Source organism: Melanaphis sacchari, unplaced genomic scaffold (genome assembly GCF_002803265.2).
Source record: "Melanaphis sacchari strain LSU unplaced genomic scaffold, SCAv2.0 Contig50_pilon_pilon, whole genome shotgun sequence".
NCBI lineage: Eukaryota > Metazoa > Arthropoda > Insecta > Hemiptera > Aphididae > Melanaphis > Melanaphis sacchari.
Window position 1 is genome coordinate 2,765,077 of NW_020271344.1, and position 27,706 is coordinate 2,792,782.

At 26.5% G+C, this 27,706-nt stretch overlaps 4 protein-coding genes across 5 annotated transcripts; 2 read left to right on the forward strand and 2 right to left on the reverse strand.

Moving 5' to 3' along the window:
- The first annotated feature begins 899 nt into the window (after positions 1 to 899).
- Positions 900 to 5,717, forward strand: LOC112599290 (exostosin-3). Its single transcript, XM_025346109.1, has 13 exons — positions 900 to 1,142; positions 1,202 to 1,325; positions 2,135 to 2,286; positions 2,350 to 3,004; positions 3,066 to 3,355; positions 3,753 to 4,007; positions 4,067 to 4,277; positions 4,351 to 4,481; positions 4,553 to 4,678; positions 4,747 to 4,874; positions 4,941 to 5,214; positions 5,278 to 5,382; positions 5,475 to 5,717. The coding sequence occupies exons 1-13, from the start codon at positions 1,038 to 1,040 to the stop codon at positions 5,577 to 5,579; spliced, it is 2,661 nt and encodes an 886-aa protein (XP_025201894.1). The 5' UTR covers positions 900 to 1,037; the 3' UTR covers positions 5,580 to 5,717.
- Positions 5,718 to 9,035: 3,318 nt separating this feature from the next.
- LOC112599275 (heat shock protein 70 A1-like) lies at positions 9,036 to 11,281 on the forward strand. Its single transcript, XM_025346084.1, has one exon. It carries the CDS (start codon positions 9,272 to 9,274, stop codon positions 11,183 to 11,185), a length of 1,914 nt encoding a protein of 637 aa, XP_025201869.1. The 5' UTR covers positions 9,036 to 9,271; the 3' UTR covers positions 11,186 to 11,281.
- Positions 11,282 to 12,518: 1,237 nt separating this feature from the next.
- On the reverse strand, positions 12,519 to 14,257 carry LOC112599276. Its single transcript, XM_025346085.1, has 4 exons — positions 14,101 to 14,257; positions 13,940 to 14,041; positions 13,728 to 13,853; positions 12,519 to 12,663 (listed from the first exon to the last, which is right to left on the reverse strand). Exons 1-4 carry the CDS (start codon positions 14,255 to 14,257, stop codon positions 12,563 to 12,565), a joined length of 486 nt encoding a protein of 161 aa, XP_025201870.1. The 3' UTR covers positions 12,519 to 12,562.
- A 1,514-nt stretch (positions 14,258 to 15,771) lies between these two features.
- LOC112599274 (CD109 antigen) lies at positions 15,772 to 26,916 on the reverse strand. 2 transcript variants are annotated; one of them, XM_025346082.1, is made up of 28 exons: positions 26,678 to 26,916; positions 25,725 to 25,925; positions 25,460 to 25,640; positions 25,206 to 25,374; positions 25,017 to 25,129; positions 24,808 to 24,948; positions 24,567 to 24,749; positions 24,416 to 24,490; positions 24,057 to 24,281; positions 23,788 to 23,974; positions 23,547 to 23,722; positions 22,896 to 23,150; positions 22,377 to 22,526; positions 22,163 to 22,302; positions 21,887 to 22,050; positions 20,753 to 20,976; positions 20,508 to 20,684; positions 20,267 to 20,449; positions 19,958 to 20,194; positions 19,707 to 19,891; positions 19,547 to 19,649; positions 19,262 to 19,468; positions 19,009 to 19,195; positions 16,727 to 17,118; positions 16,471 to 16,664; positions 16,238 to 16,412; positions 16,062 to 16,167; positions 15,783 to 15,970 (listed from the first exon to the last, which is right to left on the reverse strand). In XM_025346082.1, exons 2-28 carry the CDS (start codon positions 25,913 to 25,915, stop codon positions 15,783 to 15,785), a joined length of 4,908 nt encoding a protein of 1,635 aa, XP_025201867.1. In that variant the 5' UTR covers positions 25,916 to 25,925; positions 26,678 to 26,916. The 2 variants fall into 2 exon arrangements, with proteins under 2 accessions (XP_025201868.1, XP_025201867.1); XM_025346083.1 differs by lacking the exon at positions 26,678 to 26,916 and having other exon boundaries at positions 15,772 to 15,970; positions 25,725 to 25,915.
- Positions 26,917 to 27,706: the final 790 nt, after the last annotated feature.

Sequence of the window (27,706 nt, forward strand, 5' to 3'; positions counted from 1 at the left end):
TAAAATGATTTTCCTAGGATGAATATTTATATCTTCGACAGACGACAGCTACACGCTTGCATGCTGCAGTTAAATTTAAAATCTATAGATTTATAAAAATAACTTTATTATACGTTACAGGCACGATGTCTTATAAATAAACGAATTAACCAATTCGTTAACGTAAACTGTTCACACACGTTAATTTGGTGCAAATGGGCTGTCGGAAAAAAACATACCTTCCTTTTTTATTTTGGCGCAAATGAAAAATTCTCCTAAATTTTAAATCCAGTTAATTAATTAAAGGCATTGATTCTATAATCAATGATTTCAGGTATCCGATAAGACCGAGATGAGTCTCTGACCTAGGGTACCTACTACCTACTCACTTAGTGCGAGTTAAATTATATTTTATTTTTTAGGCAATTTAAATTATTTAGAAAATATAAAAATGAATTCATTAATCATTTTTATACTGAGATTTTAATTTCCCAAGATCACAACTTAGACCACTGGTCCTTACCATGATATTAAATAGTATCTATAGACTATAACTATATGGTTAGGTACTCAAAAAGTTATGAAAACATTAAAAAAGGATTATCAAGTTAAATTTTATTTATTCTAGCGTCACTCTAAACGAAAAACATGGTATGGTAACATGTGAGAATATTTTCATAAAGAGCACGAAAAAATGATTTTTTTATTTTAATTAGTTATTCTGTTAACGGAAATTTAAAATCATCTTAAATCGTGGTATTTATGCATAGTTAAGCAACCACCCAGGTTTGCACTATCATAATCATAGTAATCACATTGGATAAAATTTGATAACAGAATTGTGAATTCAAATTTTTTTTTATCACATCAATATATCATGCTTAATTTTAAAATTTAAAATTATAATTGATTTTTATTTCTTCAAAGTTGTTTAATGTTTCTCAATAACGTCTATAGTGCACTGCTATAGAAATGTGTGATTTTTATTTATTATTAGACTTTTTCTCATCTTTTCATTAATTTTAATTATTGATATCATTGTCTGATCAAACTGCTTAATGTTTCTTTGTCTGTCTACTTTTAAATTTAAATCACGTTTATTCTTTACTGTCCTAGTCTTGTTAATTATTACACCATTGATAGGTCATTATTATCTTTCAAAGGTAAGTAAATGTTAAATTAAATTAAGTTCTTGACATTTCTATGCTTATGTATATTTCAGGAAGAAAAAGATGGGTTTGAAAATTCTTATAACACACATTCAAAACTGGAAGTTCATGGGGACTATGGCGTTTTTAGAGCTACCGACTTAAAACATAGAATAGCTGAATTAGTCAGAATAAAAAGTAATTAAAATAAGTATTATATATGTTTATACTTAATGTGATATTATATTTACATTTATTATTATTTGTATTATACATTATAGTTTGAGCGTTGAATAATGTTATTTTATGAAATAACTACATAATTTATTAGGTAATTGGCTACAAGTATTATATTAGTTTAAGTATATAATAATATATGAAAAAAATATTATTTATTATACTTAACTAGTTATTTAATACAATATTTAGTTATTATATACAATTTTAATTTGATTTCTGTTAAAGTATGGAATATATTTAAAAATAAAATAAAAACATTAAAAATTAATAAATTTTTGCGAAGTAATTATAATTATATATTATTTATTTGTAGAGAACTATAATTTTAGAATTTATAATACTTATTTTTTTCTGTAAACGTATTTATTTTGTTTCACATTTTTCATTGCAAGTATATGTCAAAGAATATTTAACTAATTGAAGCGATTAAACAATTTTAGCAGATCTTAATTTTATTGTTACATTCTGAACAGTTACTACTGATAATACATTTTTAAATATGACATACTTTATAGATAGAGAGTATGTAATTATACAATTTTATCTGATCTATTATTATATTGAATAGTGAAATAACAATATAGTATAATTTAATATATTATTGGTATGAGAAATGGGAATGTATGAAATAACTCGTTTAAGTATACATGTATGCCTATTTTATAAACTGACTTATTCAACATTCTAATTACAACATATATATGTGTCAAAAGAAAGATTATAAGTATACATTTTAATATGTTTAATGTTCTTAATGCCTTTTTTAGATTCAGTGAATAATGAATTAAGAAATATTGAAGGAAAACGACAAAAACTTCTTAATGAACTTGCTCTAAACCATAAAAAAATTGAGGATTCTAAAGCAGAAGTTATACGTCAAGAAGCGGAATTAGAAAAACTAAAAATTTCTGTGAAACAAGTTAATTTGATACTTTTAATTTCTCTAAAAATATAGGTATGACAATTTATTATTTTATTTTAGGCTCAAGTTGCAGAAAATGAAGCTATTATACAGAATTCTCCTAACCTAGCCCCACCAAGAATAATATTACCACAAAATCCTCCTTCATTTATACCTTTACCTGTAAACACACATTATACATGTCGCAATATGAAAAATTGTTTTGATTATTCTCGCTGTTCATTAACATCAGGATTTCCATTTTACTTTTATCTCTCTGAAGAATTACCTGAATTAGTTTCTACATCATTGAATAAAATTGTTTTTCAAGTTTTACGTTATAACCCACATTTTACAAACAGTTCTAATAATGCTTGTGTATATGTTGCTTTAATTGGTGAAACTCATAATTTTATAAACATTACTCAATTAGAACATCTTCCTTTTTGGGGTGGTGATGGTAGAAATCATGTAATATTTTACTTAAGTAAAAATATTTATAATAAACCAAATTTTGATCAAAATATTGATTTTGGACGTGCCATACTTGCTCAGTCTTTTTGGAGTGAAAAGAATTTTCGTCACGGTCATGATATAATTTTGCCTGTTAGTCTTGGACCACCAGGTGGAGAAGTATGGATGGATTCTCCATACATGTTACCTGCTAGAAGAAAATATTTGTTATCTTTTGAAGGATACAAAAATACTAACATTATCAAACACCAACAAAACTTTGGTAATTTAGAAATACTAATGTATTAAATTTTGATAATCAATTTTATTTATCATTTTTTTAGTTGATATGTTACAAAAATATATAACACAAACAACTGTTGATCAGTTTTATATAATAACTGATTGTGAGAATCAAAGAGTTGAGAGTAATATCATTGATTGGTGTTTATGTAATGATGAAACTAAACGTAAAGTTTTTATTACTCAGTCAACTTTTACATTGATTCCAGCACCTTTAGATAATGATATGATATCAACAGCAATGATGCAAACCCGTATTTTTGAATCACTTAAATTTGGAGCTATTCCTGTATTTTTAGAACATGATAGAATTGGATTACCTTTTGATGAAGTAAAATCATTATTCAATATTTAACATAGACGTGTGCATAAGAACAGTGGAAGAAGCTTAAAGTTTACCTGTAATATGTGTTATTTTTGAGATAAAAAAAAATATAAAATATAAAAATTTTACCAATTTCTGATAATTTTAGACTACTGTAAATTTGACTGTTTTAATATTAAACCGTTAATCTATTTTTTATGAGTTATATTCAATTTTAATAAAAAAAATTTCTACAAAAGCTATTTGTTTATCTAATAACATAATCATCCTTTTAAAATTAATTTAATGTTAAGTTTAGTTAGAAAATGAGTGGATTTATTTTTTTTTCATCCAAAACTGAATTCTGCACACGCTTATGCTTAGTATATAACAAATGATAATATTTTATGAAACTTTTTTTCAGGTTATTGATTGGTGTAGAGCTGCTATATGCATAGCAGGGGAGAGAATTCCAGAACTTCATTGGTTGTTAAGAACTATACCTGATAATGATATTCTATTGATGAGACGGCAAGGTAGAATGCTCTACGAAAAATATTTTGGTACTATTCAAGCTATTTTGGATACAACTCTTGCTGTTATTCGTAATAGAATTGGTATACCTCCCATGCCAGTAATTGATACACCATCACCAAGTATATTTAATGAACATTTTAAAGTGAGTTTTTTCAATTAAATATATAAAATATGTATGTACAAAAATAATTTTTAATATAGCCAATTAAAATGGATCCAATAATCCCGGATGCTGAACCCGAAGAAAGTTTAGGTCCCTTAGAGCAACCTTTTAGCTCTCCAGTTTTTAAAAGAAATTATACAGTTATGAATATTCAAGGTTATGAACTATGGAACAGTTGGGGAGATCCGTTTAAACTTTACCCCCATACACCATTTGACCCATTGCTTCCATCGGATGCTAAATTCGTTGGTCAGTGAAACATATTTTTCAGTAATTTTTATTAAAATTGTATATATTATTTAATGTCTTATCTTATATTTAGGGTCTGGTAAAGGTTTTCGACCAATTAACAATGGTGCAGGTGGAGCAGGAAAAGAATTCTGTCAAAGTCTTGGTGGAAATTCGCCAAGAGAACAGTTTACCATAGTTATACTTACTTATGAACGTGATCAAGTATTATTTTGTTATTTATATTCTTTAATTTTATGATATATGTTTATTTATTTATTTTATTGTTTTGTAAGGTACTTATGAATTCTCTTAGCCGTTTACATGGTCTGCCTTATTTAAATAAAGTACTTGTTGTGTGGAATTCTCCTAAACCACCTCTTGAAGACTTACGATGGCCTGAAATCGGTGTACCTATACATGTTAGTATTAAATGAACAATTTTGTTTGTATACTAGTGATTTATTTACTTTAAATTTTATTAATTTAGGTTATTCAGGCTACTAAAAATAGTTTAAATAATAGATTTTTGCCTTATGAAGCAATTGAAACTGAAGCAGTTTTGTCAGTTGATGATGATGCTCATTTAAGACATGATGAAATTATGTTTGGTTTCAGGTAAATTGTATTTTCATTATTCTATTTTTAATCATTATTTAATGCCAATGTTTATATATTATTAAGGGTTTGGAGAGAACAGCGTGATAGAGTTGTTGGTTTTCCTGGACGTTTTCATGCATTGGACCTTAATCATGGTGGTTGGCTATATAACTCAAATTACAGCTGCGAATTGTCTATGGTTTTAACAGGTGCAGCGTTTGTGCATAAATATTATTTATATTTATATTCATACTGGCTACCTCAAGCTATTCGAGACAAAGTGGACCAATACATGAATTGTGAAGATATTGCAATGAATTTTTTAGTGTCTCATGTAACCAACAAACCTCCTGTAAAGGTAGTAATGAGATTAATTAAGTATTTTAACACCGCAATTATATGCATATTATTTAAATTACAGGTAACATCTAGGTGGACTTTTCGCTGTCCAGGATGTCCTGTTTCACTTTCTGAAGATGAAACACATTTTTTAGAACGCCATAAATGTATCAATTTTTTTACAGAGGTTTGTTTTTTTTATCATCAAATTTAAAATGTTATGATACCAGTAATTTTTTCAAAACATTTTTTTTTAATATTAAATTTTTTATGTTTTAGATATTTGGATATACACCTCTTCTAAATACACAGTTTCGAGTTGATTCTATTCTTTTTAAAACTCGAATACCACACGACAAACAAAAATGTTTTAAATTTATTTGAAGTATGATAGAAGAATCAAATCAAAATGAAATATATGATTTTTTTCAGTCTACATTCCATAGAGTTTGGGTCATTTATTTGTATGATTTAACAAGACTGATAATTTTAAATTTAATTAAAAATAATAACCTTTTTGACTTTTTTTTAACTAATGTAATACATAAATTATTGATATACACAAAGAAAAGATTTATACTTCTATGTCACAAATTATTATATTATTTTTATGTGATAAAAGTTAATTGTTAAAAATAAAAAAATTTAATGTTTTAAATTATTTTCTACAGTGTATCTGAGAATTAGGGTAAAATTATTATTGATTAGACTCTTTAGAAATGTTTGAATACAATAAAAAATATAATATGTAGAATGTGCTAGATAAATATTGCATTTTTTTCAAAAAATGTCCAATTTTATTTTGTAATATTTTATGTTTGTTATGAATAACATAGTAAAAATGTCTTTAATGAAATTATAAGATATTGTAATATACCGACAGTTTTTAAATATAAAAACTAACTACTAATTTAGTGTTCAAAGTTTAATAAATTTTGGCATGTACAAAAGCATTTTTAGTTATTAAATAAAATAACATTTTGTAAGATTTTATAAAGTTTAAATATAAATAAAAAATTTAATAATAATTAATAAACAAATGCATATGAAATAATAAAAAATTTCTTATTCATAGTATTAATTTAATTATTATTAATTGCTCATTATAAAGTTTAATTGTCAAAAATTTAAATAAAATTTAAAGTTTAATTGTTTATTAAATCATAAAAGTAAGAAGTATATCTTATATTGCAGTGTACCTAATATGTGTGTATAAAAAATAAACAATAGTGATAGTGATAGTAATATCTGGTTTTAAAATTTACTTCTTATTATAAAAACCTTAGTTTAAGTAATAAAAAATAATGTATGTATATATGCTTTATAACTAATGAAAATCAAATGCTATAATAGTTTAAAATTGAAATCATTTCTATAGATAATAATAGTCAAAATTTTAATTTAATTGTTAGTGAAAATATTATTTTTTTATATAATCTTAACAAATAAGTCTATCAAAAATAACAATTTTGACAAAAAAAGTTGATTTTATCATTTTAATTTTTTTTTGCCTTTTTAATGACAACCAGTTTTAATTTATTCTCACAAATCATATTTTAAATTTATAGCCAAGAGTACTTAGCATAATACCTGTGTTTACTATTAAATAAGTTTTCAAATCTAATAAACTACTCATTTTGTCATTTAATTTTTGATTTTTATATACTATAATATTTATATTTTGTTATGAAATAAAAAATGTATGTTGTCATTCAAAAATATAACTATTATTTAAAAATGTTATTTTCTAACCACTAAGTTATTAAACTAATTTATAGTTTTTGACATCGAATTATTTAGCATTATGAGTTATGTATTTGTATGGGGCTTATAGACTACTGAACCAATATTGGCATAAAATTTTATTTTTACCATTATTTGTATAAATAAATACAAATAACAAAAAAATATCTTTCTGTTAATTGCTGGTTGCTCTTCTAGAAAGATATTTTGTGGTAACGTAGTAAGTACTAATGTAGTATATAATTTATTTGAATTCAGTTGCATAAGAGTGAAAACAAGGATTGACTTTATTGAAATTATTTAAAGTTTTCCCACCTCTTCAAACACAATAGTTGCTGAGTTTGCAAACGAAAAGGTTGTTATTTCTATTCATAAAAATTCTTATACTGCCTTCCTTAATCTCCAAAACCACCTCGATCTAATGGCTGTTTGGTATAAAAAGTTGGTGTTTCAAAGTCAATCAATCCAAATCACTACACATTAAATTCACTCTGTCCCATGGTGTTCCTAGATAATATTCAAATTGATACATCTCAATTGACTAAGTACCTAAGTCTAATTATTGACCATTGATTCATTTTATCACAACACATTAAAACCAAAAGCCTTGCCTTAAATTCATGCCTCCGCTTGCTTAGAACTCTCATGATCAAAAACAAGAATATTAAATTAAATACAAAACTTCTAATATACATTTAAATCTCTATTTAAGCCAATGTGGAATTACACTGACAAAATTCAAACCTTCTAAAATAATTACTTTCGTAAGATTACCAATTTCCGATCTTATTTCTCTAATATCGTATACCGTTATAAAAATCAAAATTATCAATGAATAAGTAGTTAACAAGAAGGATTTTACAAAATATTCTACCTCAGACTATCAGACTCCTGTCTCATATTAAGTATTAACCACCTTATATATTATAGCTTTTCTATTCTCACAATTCCTGGAAAACACCCAAGAATGCTCAGAAAATCTAGTGTCGTAACCTACTCAATGATTAATGGTTAGTAATTTAAATTAACAAAACAAAAAAATGAAAATAACAAATTTGAGTAGTGTTACCACTTATACCACTGGGTAATTGGTAACTCTTGGCTCCTTTCAATGTTTCTATTGACTATTGTAATTTGCAACTCGTGAAAAAATGTAATTCTGTTATCTATCACATATTCTTATTGTTCTTTAATCTTTAGGAGATAAATTGTATATTATGCCTTTAAATAATTATAAAAAAAAAACTTGATAGTTTCAAAACTGTACTACGAATCATACATTTAATAATATGGTAACAGTACACTGTACAGATCGCTTTGTCAATTTTTCCAGTAAAAATAAATTTAGTTAAATTAAAAAAAAAAATAGATTCTACGCATAGAACTATATGAACGTATTGATTTTACACAATTTTTATTTTTTTTCGTGTAAACATTTAAAGTTTAAATTTTGGTTAAGTCTAAACTTATAAAATGTCCAATATTTATAGTTAAACTAGAACAATTTAACGTAAGGTTTATAATAAGTAGTTCTTAAGATATCAAAAAATATATAAAATATTTTTTTCCATAGACATTTAAAGTTCAAACTTTGATGAAAATATGAAATTATTATTCTTATACAGAGGCCACTGGTATCTTTTCTTGTTATAATTTAAAATGTATTCATTACTTATGTTTATTAAATTAATTTTAATTTTAAATATTTTGTTAATAAAAAGTGGAATGGGCGTTAATTCCTTTTATAAATAAATAAATAAATTATTAAAAAAACAAATACAAAAACGTTTTATAATAAACACAGTGGAAAACGAGAAAGATTGAGAAAATTCGCGAATTTTCTATAACACCATCGTCATATTATATTTATATACATACATATATATATATATATAAAATACTATAATATTATACCTAGTAGAAACTATTTTAAACCACGTGCATCATTGGTAGCGGTATACTAAGGGGACGGCGCGACACTTATAGCGGCACTCGCGAAACGTCTTGAACATTCTCGAACGTTTGGTCGGATATATAAACGCTAACGGCGCGCTACTCGTCATTAGTTCCATTTCGAAGCGATACTAGTGCGATTCATTGAGCGAAATATACGATTCTTTGCGACTCTTGTGCTTTTCGAAGTCTGTACGTGTTAACTATTTTTTTAGTACGCGTTTTAACTCAAGTAATTTTTAATTATCTTTTAATTGATTTGCCTTAGTGCTGTACGTACATACTTTGGTGTACACTTACAGTGTCCTATACGTTTTTAATTTTTGATTTTCGTTTCGTATTGATTTACTGTGTGAAAAAAATCAACAGCTATTGACGTAATGACTGGAAGAACAGCGATCGGTATCGACTTGGGTACCACCTATTCTTGCGTGGGTATATGGCAACACGGTAAAGTAGAGGTTATCGCCAACGATCAAGGCAACAGGACCACCCCTAGTTATGTGGCATTCACCGACACTGAACGATTGATCGGTGACGGTGCCAAGAACCAAGTAGCAATGAATCCCGTCAACACGGTGTTCGACGCTAAACGTTTGATCGGACGTCGTTTTGACGACGAAAATACGCAAGCGGACATTAAACACTGGCCGTTCAAAGTTGTGAACGACTGCGGGAAGCCTAAAATCCAAGTAGAATTTAAAGGTGAGCGAAAAATGTTCGCGCCGGAAGAAATCAGTTCGATGGTGCTGGCGAAAATGAAAGAGACCGCGGAAGCGTATTTGGGTCGAAACGTGACGGACGCTGTCATCACGGTGCCGGCGTACTTCAACGATTCACAGAGACAAGCGACCAAGGACGCGGGAGTCATAGCCGGCCTTAACGTAATGCGAATTATTAACGAACCAACAGCTGCGGCCTTGGCGTACGGTCTGGACAAGAACTTGAAAGGAGAGAAAAACGTTTTGATATTTGATCTGGGCGGTGGCACGTTCGACGTATCCGTTCTGCAGATCGACGAGGGTTCGATATTCGAAGTGAAGTCAACGGCAGGTGACACGCACTTGGGTGGCGAAGACTTTGACAACCGGCTGGTGTCTCATTTGGCCGAAGAGTTCAAGCGCAAATTCAAAAAGAACGTGCACGCGAATCCTAGAGCGTTGAGACGGTTGAGAACGGCTGCCGAACGGGCCAAGAGAACGTTGTCGTCCAGCTCTGAGGCCGTCATAGAGATCGACGCTCTGATGGAAGGTATCGATTTCTACACCCGAGTGTCCCGAGCACGATTCGAGGAGCTGTGTGCGGATCTATTCAGATCGACCCTGGTTCCGGTGGAGAAGGCGTTAGCTGACGCCAAAATGGACAAGGGAGACATACATGACGTGGTACTCGTGGGTGGTTCGACAAGGATCCCGAAGATCCAGAGTCTCCTGCAGAACTATTTCTGCGGAAAACCCCTCAATCTGTCCATCAACCCCGACGAAGCGGTAGCCTACGGTGCAGCGGTACAGGCGGCCATTCTCAGCGGTGATACGAGTTCTGCAATTCAAGACGTGTTGCTCGTGGACGTTACCCCCTTATCACTGGGCATTGAGACTGCGGGCGGCGTGATGTCCAAAATCGTCGACCGGAATTCTACTGTTCCGTGTAAACAAACCCAAACGTTCACCACATACGCGGACAACCAACCGGCCGTCACCATCCAAGTGTTCGAAGGAGAAAGAGCTTTGACCAAGGACAACAATTTGTTAGGAACTTTCGACTTAACCGGTATACCTCCGGCACCCAGAGGTATACCCAAAATCGAGGTGACTTTCGATTTGGACGCCAACGGCATTTTGAACGTGTCAGCCAAGGACAGTAGCTCTGGACGCTCCAAGAATATAGTCATTAAGAACGATAAGGGTCGCCTGTCTCAGGCTGAAATCGATCGTATGCTTAGCGAGGCCGAACGGTACAAAGAAGAGGATGAACGTCAGAAGGTCAAGATAGCGGCTAAGAATCAGCTGGAGAGCTACGTGTTTGGTGTTAAACAAGCTTTGGACGAGTCCGGCGACAAGTTGACTGAATCCGAGCGGAACACCGGAAAACAGGAATGCGATGCTGTCATTCAGTGGTTGGATAACAACCAGTTGGCAGACAAAGAAGAGTATGAGTACAAACTAAAGGAGATCCAAAAAAGCTGCTCGGCTCTAATGATGAAGATACACGGCGCAGGAAAAAGTGGTGACGCGCCTCATAGTGGTGATCCTGGTTCTCGCTCTGGAGGACCTACGATCGAAGAAGTTGATTAATTGCTTACAAAATGTCTCATTATTTGTAAATACTTAAATACAATGTGATCAACTTATTACTTTTATTTATTATGTTAAGTATCCACTAGACTTATGTTAAGACTGATTATTTTTTTGTAATGTCTTAAGTATTTGGCAATATAACTATTTTTTATTTGATAGCTATATATTAGTGTTTTTATTTGTACTAGAAATAGAATAAATGCACGAACGTGAGTGCATATGTATGCTATGTAGTATTTATTTAAACAAATTGGGAAGGAAAATTCCCTAAGAAAATAATTTTCCGTGAATGCGCAAATGGTTTTATTCACAATTAAAAACTTTTTGATAATTTTAAACAATTTATGGTATCCTCTGATCCTCAAATGCTAAATTATTAAGATACTTTTAGTACGATTTAAATTATATTGAAGATAGTTTTAATTAAGTAAAATAATTAAACAACGAGAAAAATAAGTACACCAGTCTTGTTAACAAAATCCTGAGAACGATTATTTATACTTGGAGTTTTAAACATTTTATGTGAATTAGTATTCTTTTACTAACAACTTTTATATGATTAAGTTATGCACAAAAATAATAAATTAGTAATTCTATCTGGATATCATATTTTAAAATTAATCCTCCATTAATATATGTACCAGCTGTATAAAAAATCTATTTAATTTACCAAATCAAATTTATATTTTAGGAAAAAGATAAAATAAGTTATAAACTGAAAGGGGGTTGTAGCCTGTATGGAGTATGTTAGATCTCTACTTGGTAACAATATTAAACTTCTAGTCGGTATTCAACACTCAGTAAATGATTAACATTTCTAAATTTAGCCATTAATTTTCAAGATTATTATATCCCACTTTGAATTAATTTTTAGATTGTTCTTGATTATTTAAATAAAAAAAACCCGAATTAGTTGTAACTTAAGATTATTTTTAATATCGTTTGTCATTTCTTCGGACTTATTTGTAATAAGTATATATACTTTAAATTTATTTTTTTCATATGGCATAATCAAATGGGGATAAATTGTTTTCATAATAACTACTTACTTAATTTATACCTACCTACTTAATAGGTAGATACTACATATATTTATGTTGAATGCGTAAAATATTAAATATTGTCCACATTTGCATTTTGTATGTTAAAACAATAAATTGGTATAGAGTGACTATATACAAGTATACAACTTATAATTGGCACTTGTTGTATAACAAAACTTGAATGAATAAACGAGTCATTTATCATTTTAATGTTATGGAATTAAAAACTATAATTTAAGAAAATAACTGTGCATTTTTTTTTTTTTTTTGTAGTTTAACATGCTATCTATAAACATAAAATTACTTAACAAGCTTAAAAGTAATTAAAAATTTAATAATTGTACATAATAAGGAATATAGTTAATCCAAAAAGAAACAAGCTTTTGCTTTTTCGACTTTGACCATTAATGGAGGATGACGTTTTGATTTTCCCTAAAAAAAAAATTATATTATAAATTTATAACAAATGTAAATAAATTACTTTTAAAAATTAATTGAGTTAAAATTTATTTAATCATTACCTGGAGATAAAAGTAATGAAATTAAAATTTTATTTTTTAGTTCTTAATAATTGAAACAGTAACACATTGTATTTTTAGTAATTACTTATACAAAATTATTTTAATTACATTTTTATTACTTGAAAAAAAATACTAGACATATATTTGTAACATGTGTTACAAAATAATATTGTCAAACTGTGACACATTACTTTCAATATTTTAATATTTATTATCTAAGCTCCCTAACATCATAAATTATACATAGTATAATATAATACCATGTATGATCAATGATATTATTTATCCTAACTAAAAAATATAAATGGAATTATTTTAATATTTATTAGAAGTTTTCTTTTAAACTTCTTTATACTGTAACCAAAAAATCTAAAAAATTTATAAACACAGTTTTTTCCAAAGACATTTTAAGTTCAATTTTGGAAGAAATTAGATATTCACGTAAAGAATAATAGTCTTAAATAATTTGTTGTAATTTAAAAGTTAAAATTATTTATTGGTACTTGAAACTTTAAACATAATATACCTGTATTGGCTGTATTTTATATACACAATAATATTTTAAAACGTAATATTTTTGGAAAAAATTTAATCGACCTATTATATAATCTATAATAAAATTAATTACTATAATATCAGCACCTAATTAACTTATTAATTTTTTAACAGTAGTACAGATTGTCTTATTTAATTTTTTTATAAAGATTTTAAAATATACGATAGACAATTAAATTAATATTTTAATATTTATTGGTACATAATATAATATACATTATTCCGAATATGTATATGCCACATTTAGATAAATTACCTTTATTAATATAAAGATAAAATATATTTATAATAACAAATATTATTAATTTTAACATAAATAAATAGTAATGAAACTTTTGTATATAATTTAAGTGTATAATGTATAATTTATTATCAAACAATAATTAATAAAATTGCTAAAATGTTCAGTATATTACTTACATTTTGTTCCAAGATGATGATGACAACAACAAGTCAATAATCGATCAAATACTCCACAGTCCCTAACAGTAGGTTCACAATTTCTAGATCTTACATAACAAGTATGTACGATGTAAGGGAATACTTCTATAACATAAATATTTTAGTATAACTTAATATATATCAAAAAATAAAAATATATTTATATAGTGTATAACATATGAATAACATACCATGATATTTCCTTTGACAACAACAATGATCTTCAATGACGTCATTGGACAAACAATATTCAATTTCTCTCGTAGTACAATTTTTACAACCAAATCCTATCACTAATAAGATAATAATTTAAATTACAATCATACATAATATGATTTACTATCAATTTTACTCAAATCTGGTACAAGTTGTTGAATTGCATTTTCAGCACTCTCTAGAGTGACACTATGTTCAATAAGTAAATGATCATTTGATGAGTTTGTATTACCATCGGAAAAACTCCGAAAACTTAATATACTGATAAAAAGAGAACTTAGTAACAAATACATGATATTTGACAACTATTTGTAAATGAAGAATTCCATGGATTGAAATATAATAAAATAAGTGTAGTGTCATGGTACATTAGGATGATTTTCACTTTTTATTATTGATTTGTCACGCAATGATATTTGAAAAACATTCATACTACAACTACTTCAACAAAAAAAAAAAAGAAAAAAAAAGAAAGTAATTTCTTTATAATATATTTCTTTATTTACATCAAAATATTAAATATTAAAATACATTTAAAAAAGTCAATATTCAAATATATATGTATATATATAAATATATAAAAAAAATGTAACAATGGACGGCATTAGTTGCAACTTAATATTAATTTGAAGTATAAAATCAGTTTAAATTAATTTAAATTTAACACTTAAGTAATAACATTTTTGTAGTTCATTACAAATTTCATAAATTAATGACAGATTATCTAGGTACATTTATTTAATTAAAGATAAAGAAAGAACATCATTATAATAATATATTTCAGTGTTGTTTGAAATGTGTTCGATCTTTTTTTTTTTATCTTTAAATCATTTACAAGCTTTTAAGCTATTCATGAATTGTAATTTATAATTAAAATGTTAAATGTATTGCATCTTATTTTTATTATAATTTATTTGAATAGATTATTTCAGAAACCTGTTAAGTGCAAAATTTTAAAATTCCCAGTTTGCTGCAGAAAGCCATCAAATGCCATTTATTAACTGGTTTCTTAACTTAACACATTATTTGACCAAAAATTAAACAACCATAGAGTTACAATGCTAGACGGGTTTCTGAAATAATCGTTCCAATTTCAATAAATGGCAACCAACCAGTTTTTGAATAAAATGGAACCCTTTAAACTGAATCATATTTAACTACAAAATAAATATACTTAACAAATAAAAATACTGATCAAATTATGAGATTCAATTAAATGTTAAGTTGGGAAAAAAATAATTTTTGATCGCACAAGAGATTTTAATTATTTTATTTAAAATTGAAATTATAATATTAAATAATATAATAGATTATATTATTACTTAGTACATATTAGAATTTGTTCAAAGGAGGAATTTTTAACGATTAATACAACTTACACATTATGGTATTTGTTAAATTTAGAAATTTAATAAACGTTTTACTGATTATATATTAGTATCATCAAAATATTTTTAAAAAAAGAGTTTATAAATATAAGTGAGTTATGCCTTTCTAATTAGTTTCATGTACTACATACTTTGGTGCATTATTAAAATACAGCATTTAGAAAATATAATAGTATGTGCGTTTGGACTATCATTATGTAGCTTTAGATTTATTCCTATAAATACTAAATAGCAATTTGTATAAATAGATTAATAAATATATATTTTTTTAATAAGTTTAAATTGTAAGCAGATGTTAAAATATTTTAGCCAGTCTTGGAATGTCTAATTCAATTTTTAAAAATATTTCTTGGTTTATTAAAAATAGGTTTTTAAAGTGTGTTCAATTAATACTATAATCTAAACTAAAGCACCTAATAATAAAATTATATCATGTAATTAAATTGTAGTAAATGTGAACTACAAGAATAGTAAAAATAGAGATAAATTTTATTGGAATAGACAATTTATTAGCATTATTGAAAATGGGACAATAAGGACATTGACTACTACCACATACTTCACAAATATTCAACAAATATGTTGGTAAAGCGTCAAATATTGTTTCGTTGAATCGTTCTAGAAAAAAAAAAATATACATATATGTTTATTTGAATCAGTAAAATGTATTGAAATAAAATTTAATGATTTACAATAAATAAAACCTTACCAGGAGCATAATAATCATATACACGAACAGGAAGATAACGTGACATATTTGCTACAGGATACCATCTTTCAACAGTAAATTTGACACAAGTTTCTGATTCATCCAACTATTAATACATAAGAAAAATATAAATTTTTTTTATTGCATACAAATAAAATATAAAAGTATAATATTACATAATCAAAGTAAAACAATAGCTTTCCAGGGAAAAATCGAGCTCTTTGTAAATTTGGAACAATTCTTTGCAATACATAAGCATCTAAATTTTGTTGTTGCACTATATACCCAGTTGGAATAGCAACATCCAAAACAGCCAGTCCTGATCTAGGTGACTCATCAATGTAGGTCCATCTAAATTATAAATCATTTAGTAACTTAAGTCAAACAATTATGTCTTTATTATTTATACTTTTGACAACTACGATAAGTAATATGAGATTGATTGCGACCATGAAAATCTGCACGAGTTACTATTCCAAAGGCTTGTTCAGGTGGTGTTGTTTGGAATTTTGCTACATCAACATTATATTGAACGGACATTTGTAAAATAGCATAACCTGAACCTTTAGCTTGCACTTTGACAGTACCCCAAGCTTGTGGAATCTAAAATAGATGTAGAAAATTTACATTTAGGAACACAGTAAAACATTGAAGTTAATTTTTACCTCTATTTTTTGTAACTGTGCAATATTTGCACTGTTAACTTTCAATATTTTTGTTTTTCCTGAAAGAGCTGTAGCTTCAACCGTAACAGTCAATGTAAATACATCTCTAAGCCTGTTTCTGTTTGTGTATTCAATTAGAGCTTTCATGGCAATAGCTGTATCTTGTGTGGAGGCCCAACCACCATCAGTAAGTCTTTGAGAATTCAACCACTTAACAATATCATCAATATAAGGTTCTTTTCTAGCAACATAAACAAGTAAAGCATATGCTGTTGTTTCTATGTTAATAGAATCATATTTATATGGCAGACGTGGTAATAAAAATGGTTTCTGATTCTCCATTTTTGTTGGCGGTAAAGGTACAAATTCTTTACCCCAATACATCAATCCACCTACAAAAATATTTAGTAATACATTTTATTTTATCATAGAAGTAACTAATTATGTAAGGAACATCCCCCACTGTATAATTATGAAATGAAAATTGATGTGTAATAACATCATCAACTCGTTTAAAATTTATATAGCAATTTTGATTGTCATATAATAAGCGGTTTACTGACAAACACTTTCTACCGGCTGTTGAAACTGCTATAGGATACAATTTATCAAGTAGTATACAACTACAGATAGATATGACTGACTAAGATTTTTGCACAGGTTTATGATTATCTTTAATAAATATGGTTTTAATCTCTTTTCATTAGTTCACACTTTATATTTATTAGTTGATCTGATCTTCTAAAGTAATTAACAATACTTTGTAAAAATATGTACTCAGTATGTTACTTATTGTACGCTCTCACACAAATAATGGCAAAACATTTTTATTTCAAAATAAATAGTGATGAATCAATCATTTAATTTTTATTGATAAAAATTTTTGACAAATAATGAAAATGACATATGATAATTTATCTAAGCTACCCAAACATCCCGCTTCCTACAAAGCCAATAATAACAAGGTGGTGGACATGGTTACAAGTGGTAAACTATTATTCCAAATATTTTAATGAAATTAAAAATATAGAATTTATGTTGGATTCTGAACATACAGCATCAATTTTCAAGAAAAGACATTTTTGAGAGATCCAATTTAAAATCTGATCTATCATATATTGTGTCTAATTTTAATTTTTTGGATGAATCAATATCAAAGTTAGAAAATATCAAAATTCTGTTGAGTGAAAACCTAAAAATTATTGATTTATCAATTTTAAAAATTAATGAATCAGAGGGTACAACAGCTGAATTATAAAAAATAAAATGAGTGTCATTTTAAACAAAATTTCGAGACTGAAAACTATTAAATGTATAGAAAATATTCTTTGTGGTATTTTGGATGACATGATGGAGCTTAATCTTTCGCCTATGGAAATAACAGCCATGAAATATGCACTAATATCATTTTGTGATTTAGAACGCTCTTTCAGTAAGTTAAAGTCAGTGTTAAGACCAAATCGTCATTCTTTTCAACATGAATTATATTTTAATTTAACACTACTTTTTGAATTTTTTTATTAGTTTATTATTTATGTTTTATTTTTAAAAACATATTACTATATTTTTCAAATTAGATTGATGAGAAATTAAAAACAATGAATTGTATAAACCAAAAATGATGTAGAATTGTATTTTAATTTAACATGTTAACATATTTTTAAATTTTCTTTATTAAATTTTTTTATTTTTGGCCATTTTGATTACATATACATGTACATATTTTTAGTTTATCATTACATATAAATCCTAGCCCTAGTGTAAGTATGAAAGTGGGAAGAATTTGTAAATACGCTTGGAGTGGGACAAAGAAGGAAAAAAATTCTTTCATTTGTCACCATTTAAAAAAAGTATTCTATTCATTTTCTTTTAATGCTTAGTTATTGTAATAATTAGTTTTATTCAAATATGTTATTTTAATAATAATTATTGTAAATAATAGTTTTTAATGTAGTCTTTTAGAATTTTTTATATTTTTTTCTATGGATTATAGATTAAAATTTATTGAGAAATATAATTTGTCATTATTTATTGTTTTAGTATACTTTTAAATTCACCAGTAAATCAAATACTAAATGAAAGCTAATAACTCATACTTGTTAATTTATAACTTTAAGAATTTTAAATAAATTGTATATTGTGTATTGTATTGTATTGTATTTATTTATTTATTAATAATTGTTATTATTAACTAATTTGTATAAACGAACGTGGCCATTTACAACTTAAATAAATGAAATACTGTACAATACAATATGTATAAATAAAAATACAAAACATACCTTCTCTTCTAGCATGTCTAGCTAATAAGGTGAATGCAAACTCGGCAAATGAAGACTTGGTCAACATTAATGCATAAGTAACAAGTGCAATTTCATACGGTTCACCAGTCATATTTAATAAATTCATGTTTTTTTCTAAATATTTTACAGCTCTACTTTCACCTTGAGCCAATTTGGAACCCAGACCCTATCATAAAATAAAATAATACATACAAATTAAATTTAAATTAATATAAAATAAATATTAACTAACCCCTGATATATCTTTTGCGTTTGTTAATGTTATGAGAACTTGAGCAGTTAATGATATATTAGAAAATCTTTGTGGTCTATTAGCTCCAAATAAAATTGATCTGTGTATGGAACTGTTAACTTTACGATCAGGAAACCATGTGACATCATAAAATGAACCTTCTTCAGTTTGATGTTTCAGTACCCACATTAAAGCTTTTGAAATAACCTAATTAATTAATGATTTAATTTTGATACATAATTAATATTCAAAATATTATTCTACTAAGAAATATTAATTAATTACTTGTGGATCAATAAATATGAAATTTTCCCACTCATAAAAGTTTGCTTCTTGGAATACTCTAGCACAATATGAAGTCAACCATACACTTGGATATGACATATTCCTAAAATTATAACTTTAATATTAGGAGAAAAAAATAACTACAAAAGAAGAAGCATACCAATCACTTCTGAAAAGACTAAATGATCCATCTTTGTTCATGAATGATAGCATACGCTGATATCCAATGTTTAAATGGTAGAATGATTGCTTTTCCAGTGTTCGATCTCGTTGATTTGCATATCTCATATAAATTGTAGTATACAAATTAGCTGCAAAACTAAACATTGTTTGTTCAGCAGCATCCTGATAATAAAAAATTAAACAATCAATTGAATTAGTACCGAATACTAATAATATAGTTAATATTACCATGGGTAAATTAAGCAAAGATGTTGCATTAACAGGCATGGTGGGGAAAATTGGTCCAACAACGTCTCCAACTAATGAAACATGAGCTTTATTTGACCCATAAACATAGTAACGATCTATACTATATGGTATAATTGGAGTTTCAGTTACATTTACATGCAAATATTGGAAAACATAAGCTCTGTTACTGAGATCCAAGATCATTGACTGATGTCTGTATTGAGGTACTCCATCAGACTACAAAAAAGATAAAATTATATTTTTTAATAAAAAATATGATAAATATAAACACTTTAAAAATGATCATACATCAACATGTAAATTTCTAGTCACTCGATCACTAGCTATTAATGTGGTAGCTTCAATATTAATGGTAATATCACCAAGTTTTGTAGGGACCACAGGTAGGTAAACAGTTTCTGCATCTTGCGCTTTAATATAAACAAAAAATTGATGATCACCATGAGATGTTCTAGGATTGTATGAGTTTACCTTGGAACATAAAAAAAAAGTTACAAAATAAGCATATATTTTATATGGTATTTCATACTATTCCATTTTCTTCAACATGAACAAATTTATACGACTCTGAACCAAATAAAACAACAACAGCTTCAACACTACTGCACATGTAATTAAAAACAGTAACACGAATTCCAATCTGTTCACCTTCTTTACAATGTGTAGGCATTTCAACATTCATAAAAAATGGTAATACCCCAATGTACTGTAAAAAAAAAAAAAAATGATTTTTGATTAATAATATAAATACTAAATTATTAGACATTTACATACTTCAATGGGCTTTTTAATCATGCCAAAGCCTTTAGAAGGACTTAAACTAAATGCAGTAATCATCCAATTTGCAGGTCGATGGGGTACGTCTAAATCAAATATGAATCGCCCATGAGGTCCAATATTAATATCTCGCCACATCCATACATTGTCATAATGTCTTTGTAGATGATTGTAACGGAACTTTCGAAAGTTATTGAATTCTGTACGATTATACAATGGACCTAATACATAGGAGAAATAGAAAGTTATTCTAAAATATATTAATCAAGACATTTTCAAGTAAGTAATATATCAAAAATATGTTGTAATAAACAACATAAGAATAGTTTATTAATACTAAAATACTACAATTAATTAAAATATTTCCAACTAAGTTTTATAGTTTTGAAATGCAAACGCCATAGGTGCTAGTCATTTAAAATAGCCTTAAGAATATATACTTACAATAAATAATAATAAAAAAGTATAGAAGTTGAAATTAGCAAAATGATTAAATATCTGAGTACGATTAGGATCATAATAATAATTGCAAATAAGTAATAATGCTTATTTTTCAATGAGATGTTGAGAAAAAATAAAATAACTTTTTCAAAAACTTTGATAGCCAATTTTTTTTAAATATTATTATTAAATTATTATGTTTATATGTAGAATATGATAAAATAATCAAATTTTGGTCATGGTAATTTATTATTTAAATTATAGCAAAAATTGAATTTTTTAATTACTATGTTTTTTAAATTATTTATTATGTAATTAGAACGAATAAAAGTTTCTATTCTTATTTATGAAACAATACCAGTTTTTAAGTTTCAAAATTATATAAGTTGAACTTGCAAAGTACAATTGCCAAAATTTGGTAATTCCATCTACCAGCATATTTAAATTTAAAAAGGAAGTAAGATGGTCAAAATTAATTTGTTGTTATGTAATATTAAGCTTAAAAAACATACTATTAGTAAGTAATTTTTTGGTTTACACTCCAAAGTATATTCAAATTTAGTGTTTTACAACAGTGAAAATATGTTTTTATTTAAATAAAAACTGGTTAATGACTGTGATTACTAAACTGCATTTTAATTGTAATATAATATTATAGATATTTTTAATATTTCAATATTATAAATTTACATAGGGCTTCGTCAGTGCCATCATCACAATCAATATGTCCATCACATTTTCTATTAGCTAAATAACAGCGACCACTAAGACATTCAGCATATCCTAGAGTTTGGTTACATAAAGTCATTCGCTTTGGTAAAACAACATCAGTAAATACAACTACACCAGCAAATCTAAAACAAAGTGTTATAAATACTAATAGGACATTTACAATAATAATTTTAATAAATATATAAAATTAATAAATGTAATAATTTATACATAGTATATTTTTAGTATACTTACTCAAATGTACGATTAGCATCTATTCCAAAAGTAGATGATGGAAAATAAACTATTTCATCAGGAGAACCTTCATGTGAAAGCCATGTGTGCATAATTGTACCATTTGTATCTTCATCAAACCTTTCCATTTTAGTCAAAATCTAAATTTTAACGAATAAGTTAATAATTAATATGAAATATTAGTTGGAAGTTTGAACAAAATTGCAAATTTTACTTTAGCATATGTTAATTCATTTCCTGCTTGTAGACCATAGAATGGATAATCTAAACTAGATAACCCAACATATGCTCCAGGTTCACCATATACTGCTACTTCAACCTTTTCTCCACTTCTGCTTTTACGATTGTTGATAAAAACAGTGAACTGAAATAATATAACATACATAATAAAAATTTAGTAGTGCACAAAAACCATAAATTTAATTAATGTTTTTAAACAAATAAATTATATAAATAATTTAATAATTTATTATAAGGTAATAAATATATGTATTTATAACATTGTATTATATTTTAAGTCTATAAAACACTCGTGTTGTGCAAACAATTAAACAAAAATAATATGATATTGTATTAATTTTAAGTAAAATAATGCAAACATGTTACTGTAATTAACATTAGTTACTAACTGCTAATTTCAAAAATAATTTGATTGATATAAATAGGAATTAAAAATAATTTCTGATTGACTGGCTCACAACTTTTTTTATTTAAATTTTTTTTTTTAACTTACATTATTTCTTGATATTCCATTCACTGGAAATGTTAAGCTATCTGCAACTACATCCCCAAATTTACCAACATGATACACAAGTATAGTAGCAGCTGGTGCCATTTCAGCTGATAAAGTAACAGCAAATGTTCGGATTGTTGAAGCATGAGTGACTTCATGTCCAGTTACTAATATCATACCTTTTGAAAGCATGATATAATCAAATGATTCTAAATAATAATTGCTTTGTACATGGAACACTATAAACTGTCCAACCTGCAAATCAATAAAAAATAGAATATTAAAAAACAGACAACATAATTAAACTGATGAAAATTTCTTGTTTCTTTCACTTTAAGATAAATAATATTGTACTTAAATTTAACGATCAGTGTCGCATTCTATAATATTTGATTCTTTTTTTTTGTAAAATATAATTATAAATAACAAAGTAAGATGTATATTTGTTTTTTGCATCAAAAATTCAAAAATACCAAAAAATTACTTCTTAAATATGTTTTCACTTTAATTTAAGAGTTTTTCAGTTAAATAGCACAGAAAAGTCAAAATTAAAAATATTCATTATTTATATTTGGTAACCAATCTATTCTAAAGCATTGGGCTTAAAATTAATTGATTGTATAGATTACAAATATTAAATAATAATAATACTTTGGCATCTTTAGTTGAAGTCCAAACTTTAAGATGATGTTGACTAGGCGAATAATGAGTAAGTAAAAGTAGTTCTGTAGTTGATCTTTCGCCATACATATCTTTAAATGAGGCATATATTTTCATTGATTCAATATCTTTTAATACTTCTGAAGCACGTTTTTCATTTTCAAGACCTAATGATAAAATAGAATGCATATTTATTTTAAATGTTTACATATTTTATTTATATACAATTTACCTAATTCTTTACGTAAATATAATTTCATTTCAAATACTCCTTCGTGATCTGTTGACATTTTTAACATTTTTGTATCAATAGTTCTGCGACTACCAGATTTCATCATAACTTCAGCAGATATATCTAAGCGACCAAGCAACAATCTGTATCTATCCAATGGTGATCCGTCATGATGAGAAACTGTTATCTATTAGATTATATTTAAATTTTGTTAATAAAAATAAATAAAAAATACTCATAAATATAAAAGAAACAAAAACTGTACTTACATAAATAGAAAATGGCATAGCTGGTTTAAAAACTTGTGGTGAGCCACCCAAAAATGCAACTCTAACTGAAGAGTTAAAAAATCTTGCAGTTGAATAGCCTTCTACAATTTCATTTAAATATCTTTCTCCTACTGTGGCTGTTATAGTTACCTCAGTCTCTTCTAAAGAAGAAACTAATTGTTGCAACTCACTTAAAGGATATCTGAACTTATAAACACCATAAAACTGAAAATAAAAATATTTAAATAATCATTAAATTAAAAACTAAATGGTACCTAATTCAAATTATGAATATTAAATTTCTTTAAATTTACTATATATATATATATATACATGTGTGTAAATTAAAAAATACTAACCCATTGTAAATGTGGTATTTGATTTATTCTTGAATATTCAGATTGTTTAGGATACCAAGAAGGACGCTCTTCATCCTGAAGGAAAAATATAAATAATCTTAAATATTCAATTATTTTGTAGATTATATACATAATTATTAGTTTAACTTACAAAACTCAAATATTTTTCAATTATAGGACCATCATAATTTTTAAACCCGTTTTTGAGTGGTCGTATTGTTGCTTTTAATGTTAGATTTCCTTTTACAGGTCCTCCACTAGTATAATTTGCCATTACATAGCCACTCAAATATTTATCCGAATCAAAAAAATAAGCAGCCATTGTAACATTAACCTGATAAATTGAATAAATCAATAATATAAGTGTTAATTATAAAACAAATGTAATGTACCTCAAAACGGGTTTGATAATATTCTTCTACTAAAAATGTAACTTCTTCAATCTGCCCTTGAGCTACGACTTGAATGGTCCATTCTCCAAACACAGGCTGATCAGACATTTCATAATTTAAACTTACACATCCAAAGTTTGACTATAAGTAAATAATTTCAAATAGAAAAATGTAGATGAGAACTAGAATTTGTATAAATAAATATATACTTGTCTTGAAAGCCAACGTCTCATAATATAGCGATTTGGATCAAGGATATATACATCAACAGGATTATCAAAAGCTTTTAACTCTGTATTAATTGGAATTGCTCGGAAATAAACTAAAATGAATATTATTTATTTGTATTGATATTATTTAAATCTAAAATATTTAATATCCATTTAAAATTTACATACCAATATCAGATTGTTTATATATTGGTTTATCAGTTTGTATAAAAATTGTCATAGATCGTTGTGAAAAATTTAATCGAGTTTCATTATTAAATGCATATCCACCAATAATTCCATCATATAAGCCCTCTACTCTTAGTTTATAATCACCAGTAACACTTGTAGCTGGAACCTAAATGTAACAATATATATATATTTAAATAACAAATCATATTCTCTTAAGAGATTTGAAAAAAATATCTAATATTGATTCTAACCAATAATAATAATGTTTCTTGAATTCCTTCTTTAATTAAACTTGTGTCAGAAGCTAATTCAACTCCATTTCTTTGAATTGAAGCTCTAACAGAAATTGGTTGTTTGGCTTTATAAACAGTGACTGCTACTTTGTACACTTGACCTGGTCTAACCATTCGACTTGCAACCACAAAATAATTCCTAAAAAGATCAAAAATCAAAATTAATATGTACAATAATTATTCATTTCTACATTATAAACACTAAATAATAGAAATTACTTACGCATCAGGGATGATAATGTTATTATCATAATTATTTTTCCAATCATATAAATTATTGAATAATTTATCACTTTGTGATTTTGTAGTACGTGAGTAGTCATTTTCTTGAGAAACTTTGTATGATGGTGAAAGATAGTCTTGTCCCACACAAAGTTTTAAAATTAAAGTAAGTATCATATAAATAGAAATCATTTTGGAAAATCTGAAAATTTAATACAATAAAGCGGACTGTTAATTTAATTATATTATGACTAATTACTACTGTGTTAATAGCTCATATTAAAAGATAAATATAAAAAACATAATAAATAATTAATTAAAGAATGATAAAAGTAAACAGATTGGTATTCAAGAACCGCATCAATTAAGCACATTGGTCACTCTAATTGTTGACTAATAGCTTGCTACTTTCAACTTACTAGCTCCAAATTAAACTATATATCAATAAAGAAAAAGGTAAAAACTCTTAATAGCCCCCTATCAAGATATTATGGTAACTAAATAGATATATGAAGTATGCTAGGTAAGTTGAAATTTAAATAAACAGTTATCATGTGAAAATAAATCAACAGGTTGTTGGTATGTTGAATAAATGCACAAATGCTATCATTGAAAACATTTATGTAAACAAATATAATTTTCAATTGATTAAATTAATAATAATTTACAAATTATACTGAAAAAAGCATCAAATTTATAAATATGTATATTGGGCTAATAACAATATGAGTAAATGTCTATGTGATTTTCAATATCTTCAACACGAAATAGTGTAAATACTATATACTACAATAACTTATTAAATTAATTTTTATGATCTATTAAAATACAAATCATAAATTCAGAGAATCAAGAATAAATATTTAAACCTTATATACCTTATAATTATATACATCGTTAATTTATATAATATAGCCGAACTACCAAAGGTTTACGCCCTAACATGATAAATACCTTAGATTTAAATTCCATTAACGGGTGATCATACACTGCATACTAAAAGCAATAAAAAGCAACACTTGTTATATGGACCTGTAGATATCTGAAACAATAAACGATACCACACTAAATCGTATACTAAAACATAAAATAAAATGACTAATTAATCACAAAACGCAGGAAACGGAAATTACAATAATTTTATTTACTAACAAAAATTTAACGTAACCTGTCACATACTACAACTATGTAGCGTCCAGTGTGACTATTTGATGAGCATCGATGGGTTAGCCCCGCCCAAGTGTTCAGTTGAATATTTTGATAACAAAATAAAATACTCACGCAGCGATCTCTAGTAAATTATTTCTATTTTCTAATATTCTTTCATGTTTGAATTTATGGACGTAATCCTAACATATTTTATTCAAGTCATGCATTCACTGGTTATTTATATCATTATATTATATGATTATTATTGATTATATCGTATTCTATAATTATTTATATTATATAAATTATTTTACAACAAAAAGTTTATCTTCAATCTTGCTCAAATGGCAATTTTATAATATATGTTATTTACGTTTTATTATTTGTTTAGCAGTTTAGCATTAATACTAGGTAGTAGGTATTCAAATTAAAAATTATTATTATTATTTATTATTGTAATTAATATAATTTATAATTAATTGTATTGCACTGTTGCTTATTTGTTTATTATTTTCTATACAGCATCCGTAACATCGTATTCATCATTATTTATTTTTACTATTTTTTCTTGTTTATTAAGTATTTATACGTGATTACAGACAATTCACTCATCACACCCTGTATCCTTGCAATACATTAACGCTTTTTGATCTTATTCGAGAAATCCGTCTTTTTTCCTTGAGTTGTTTAGTTATTAATTATTATTTGCTACTTGTTATATACTTATATATCAATGATTTAAGATATATTTAATCTTTACGGAATCAAGAAACAGTTTTATTTAATCACAGTTTTAAGATAAAATAGGACTTATTTATAGATTTAAAACTACAT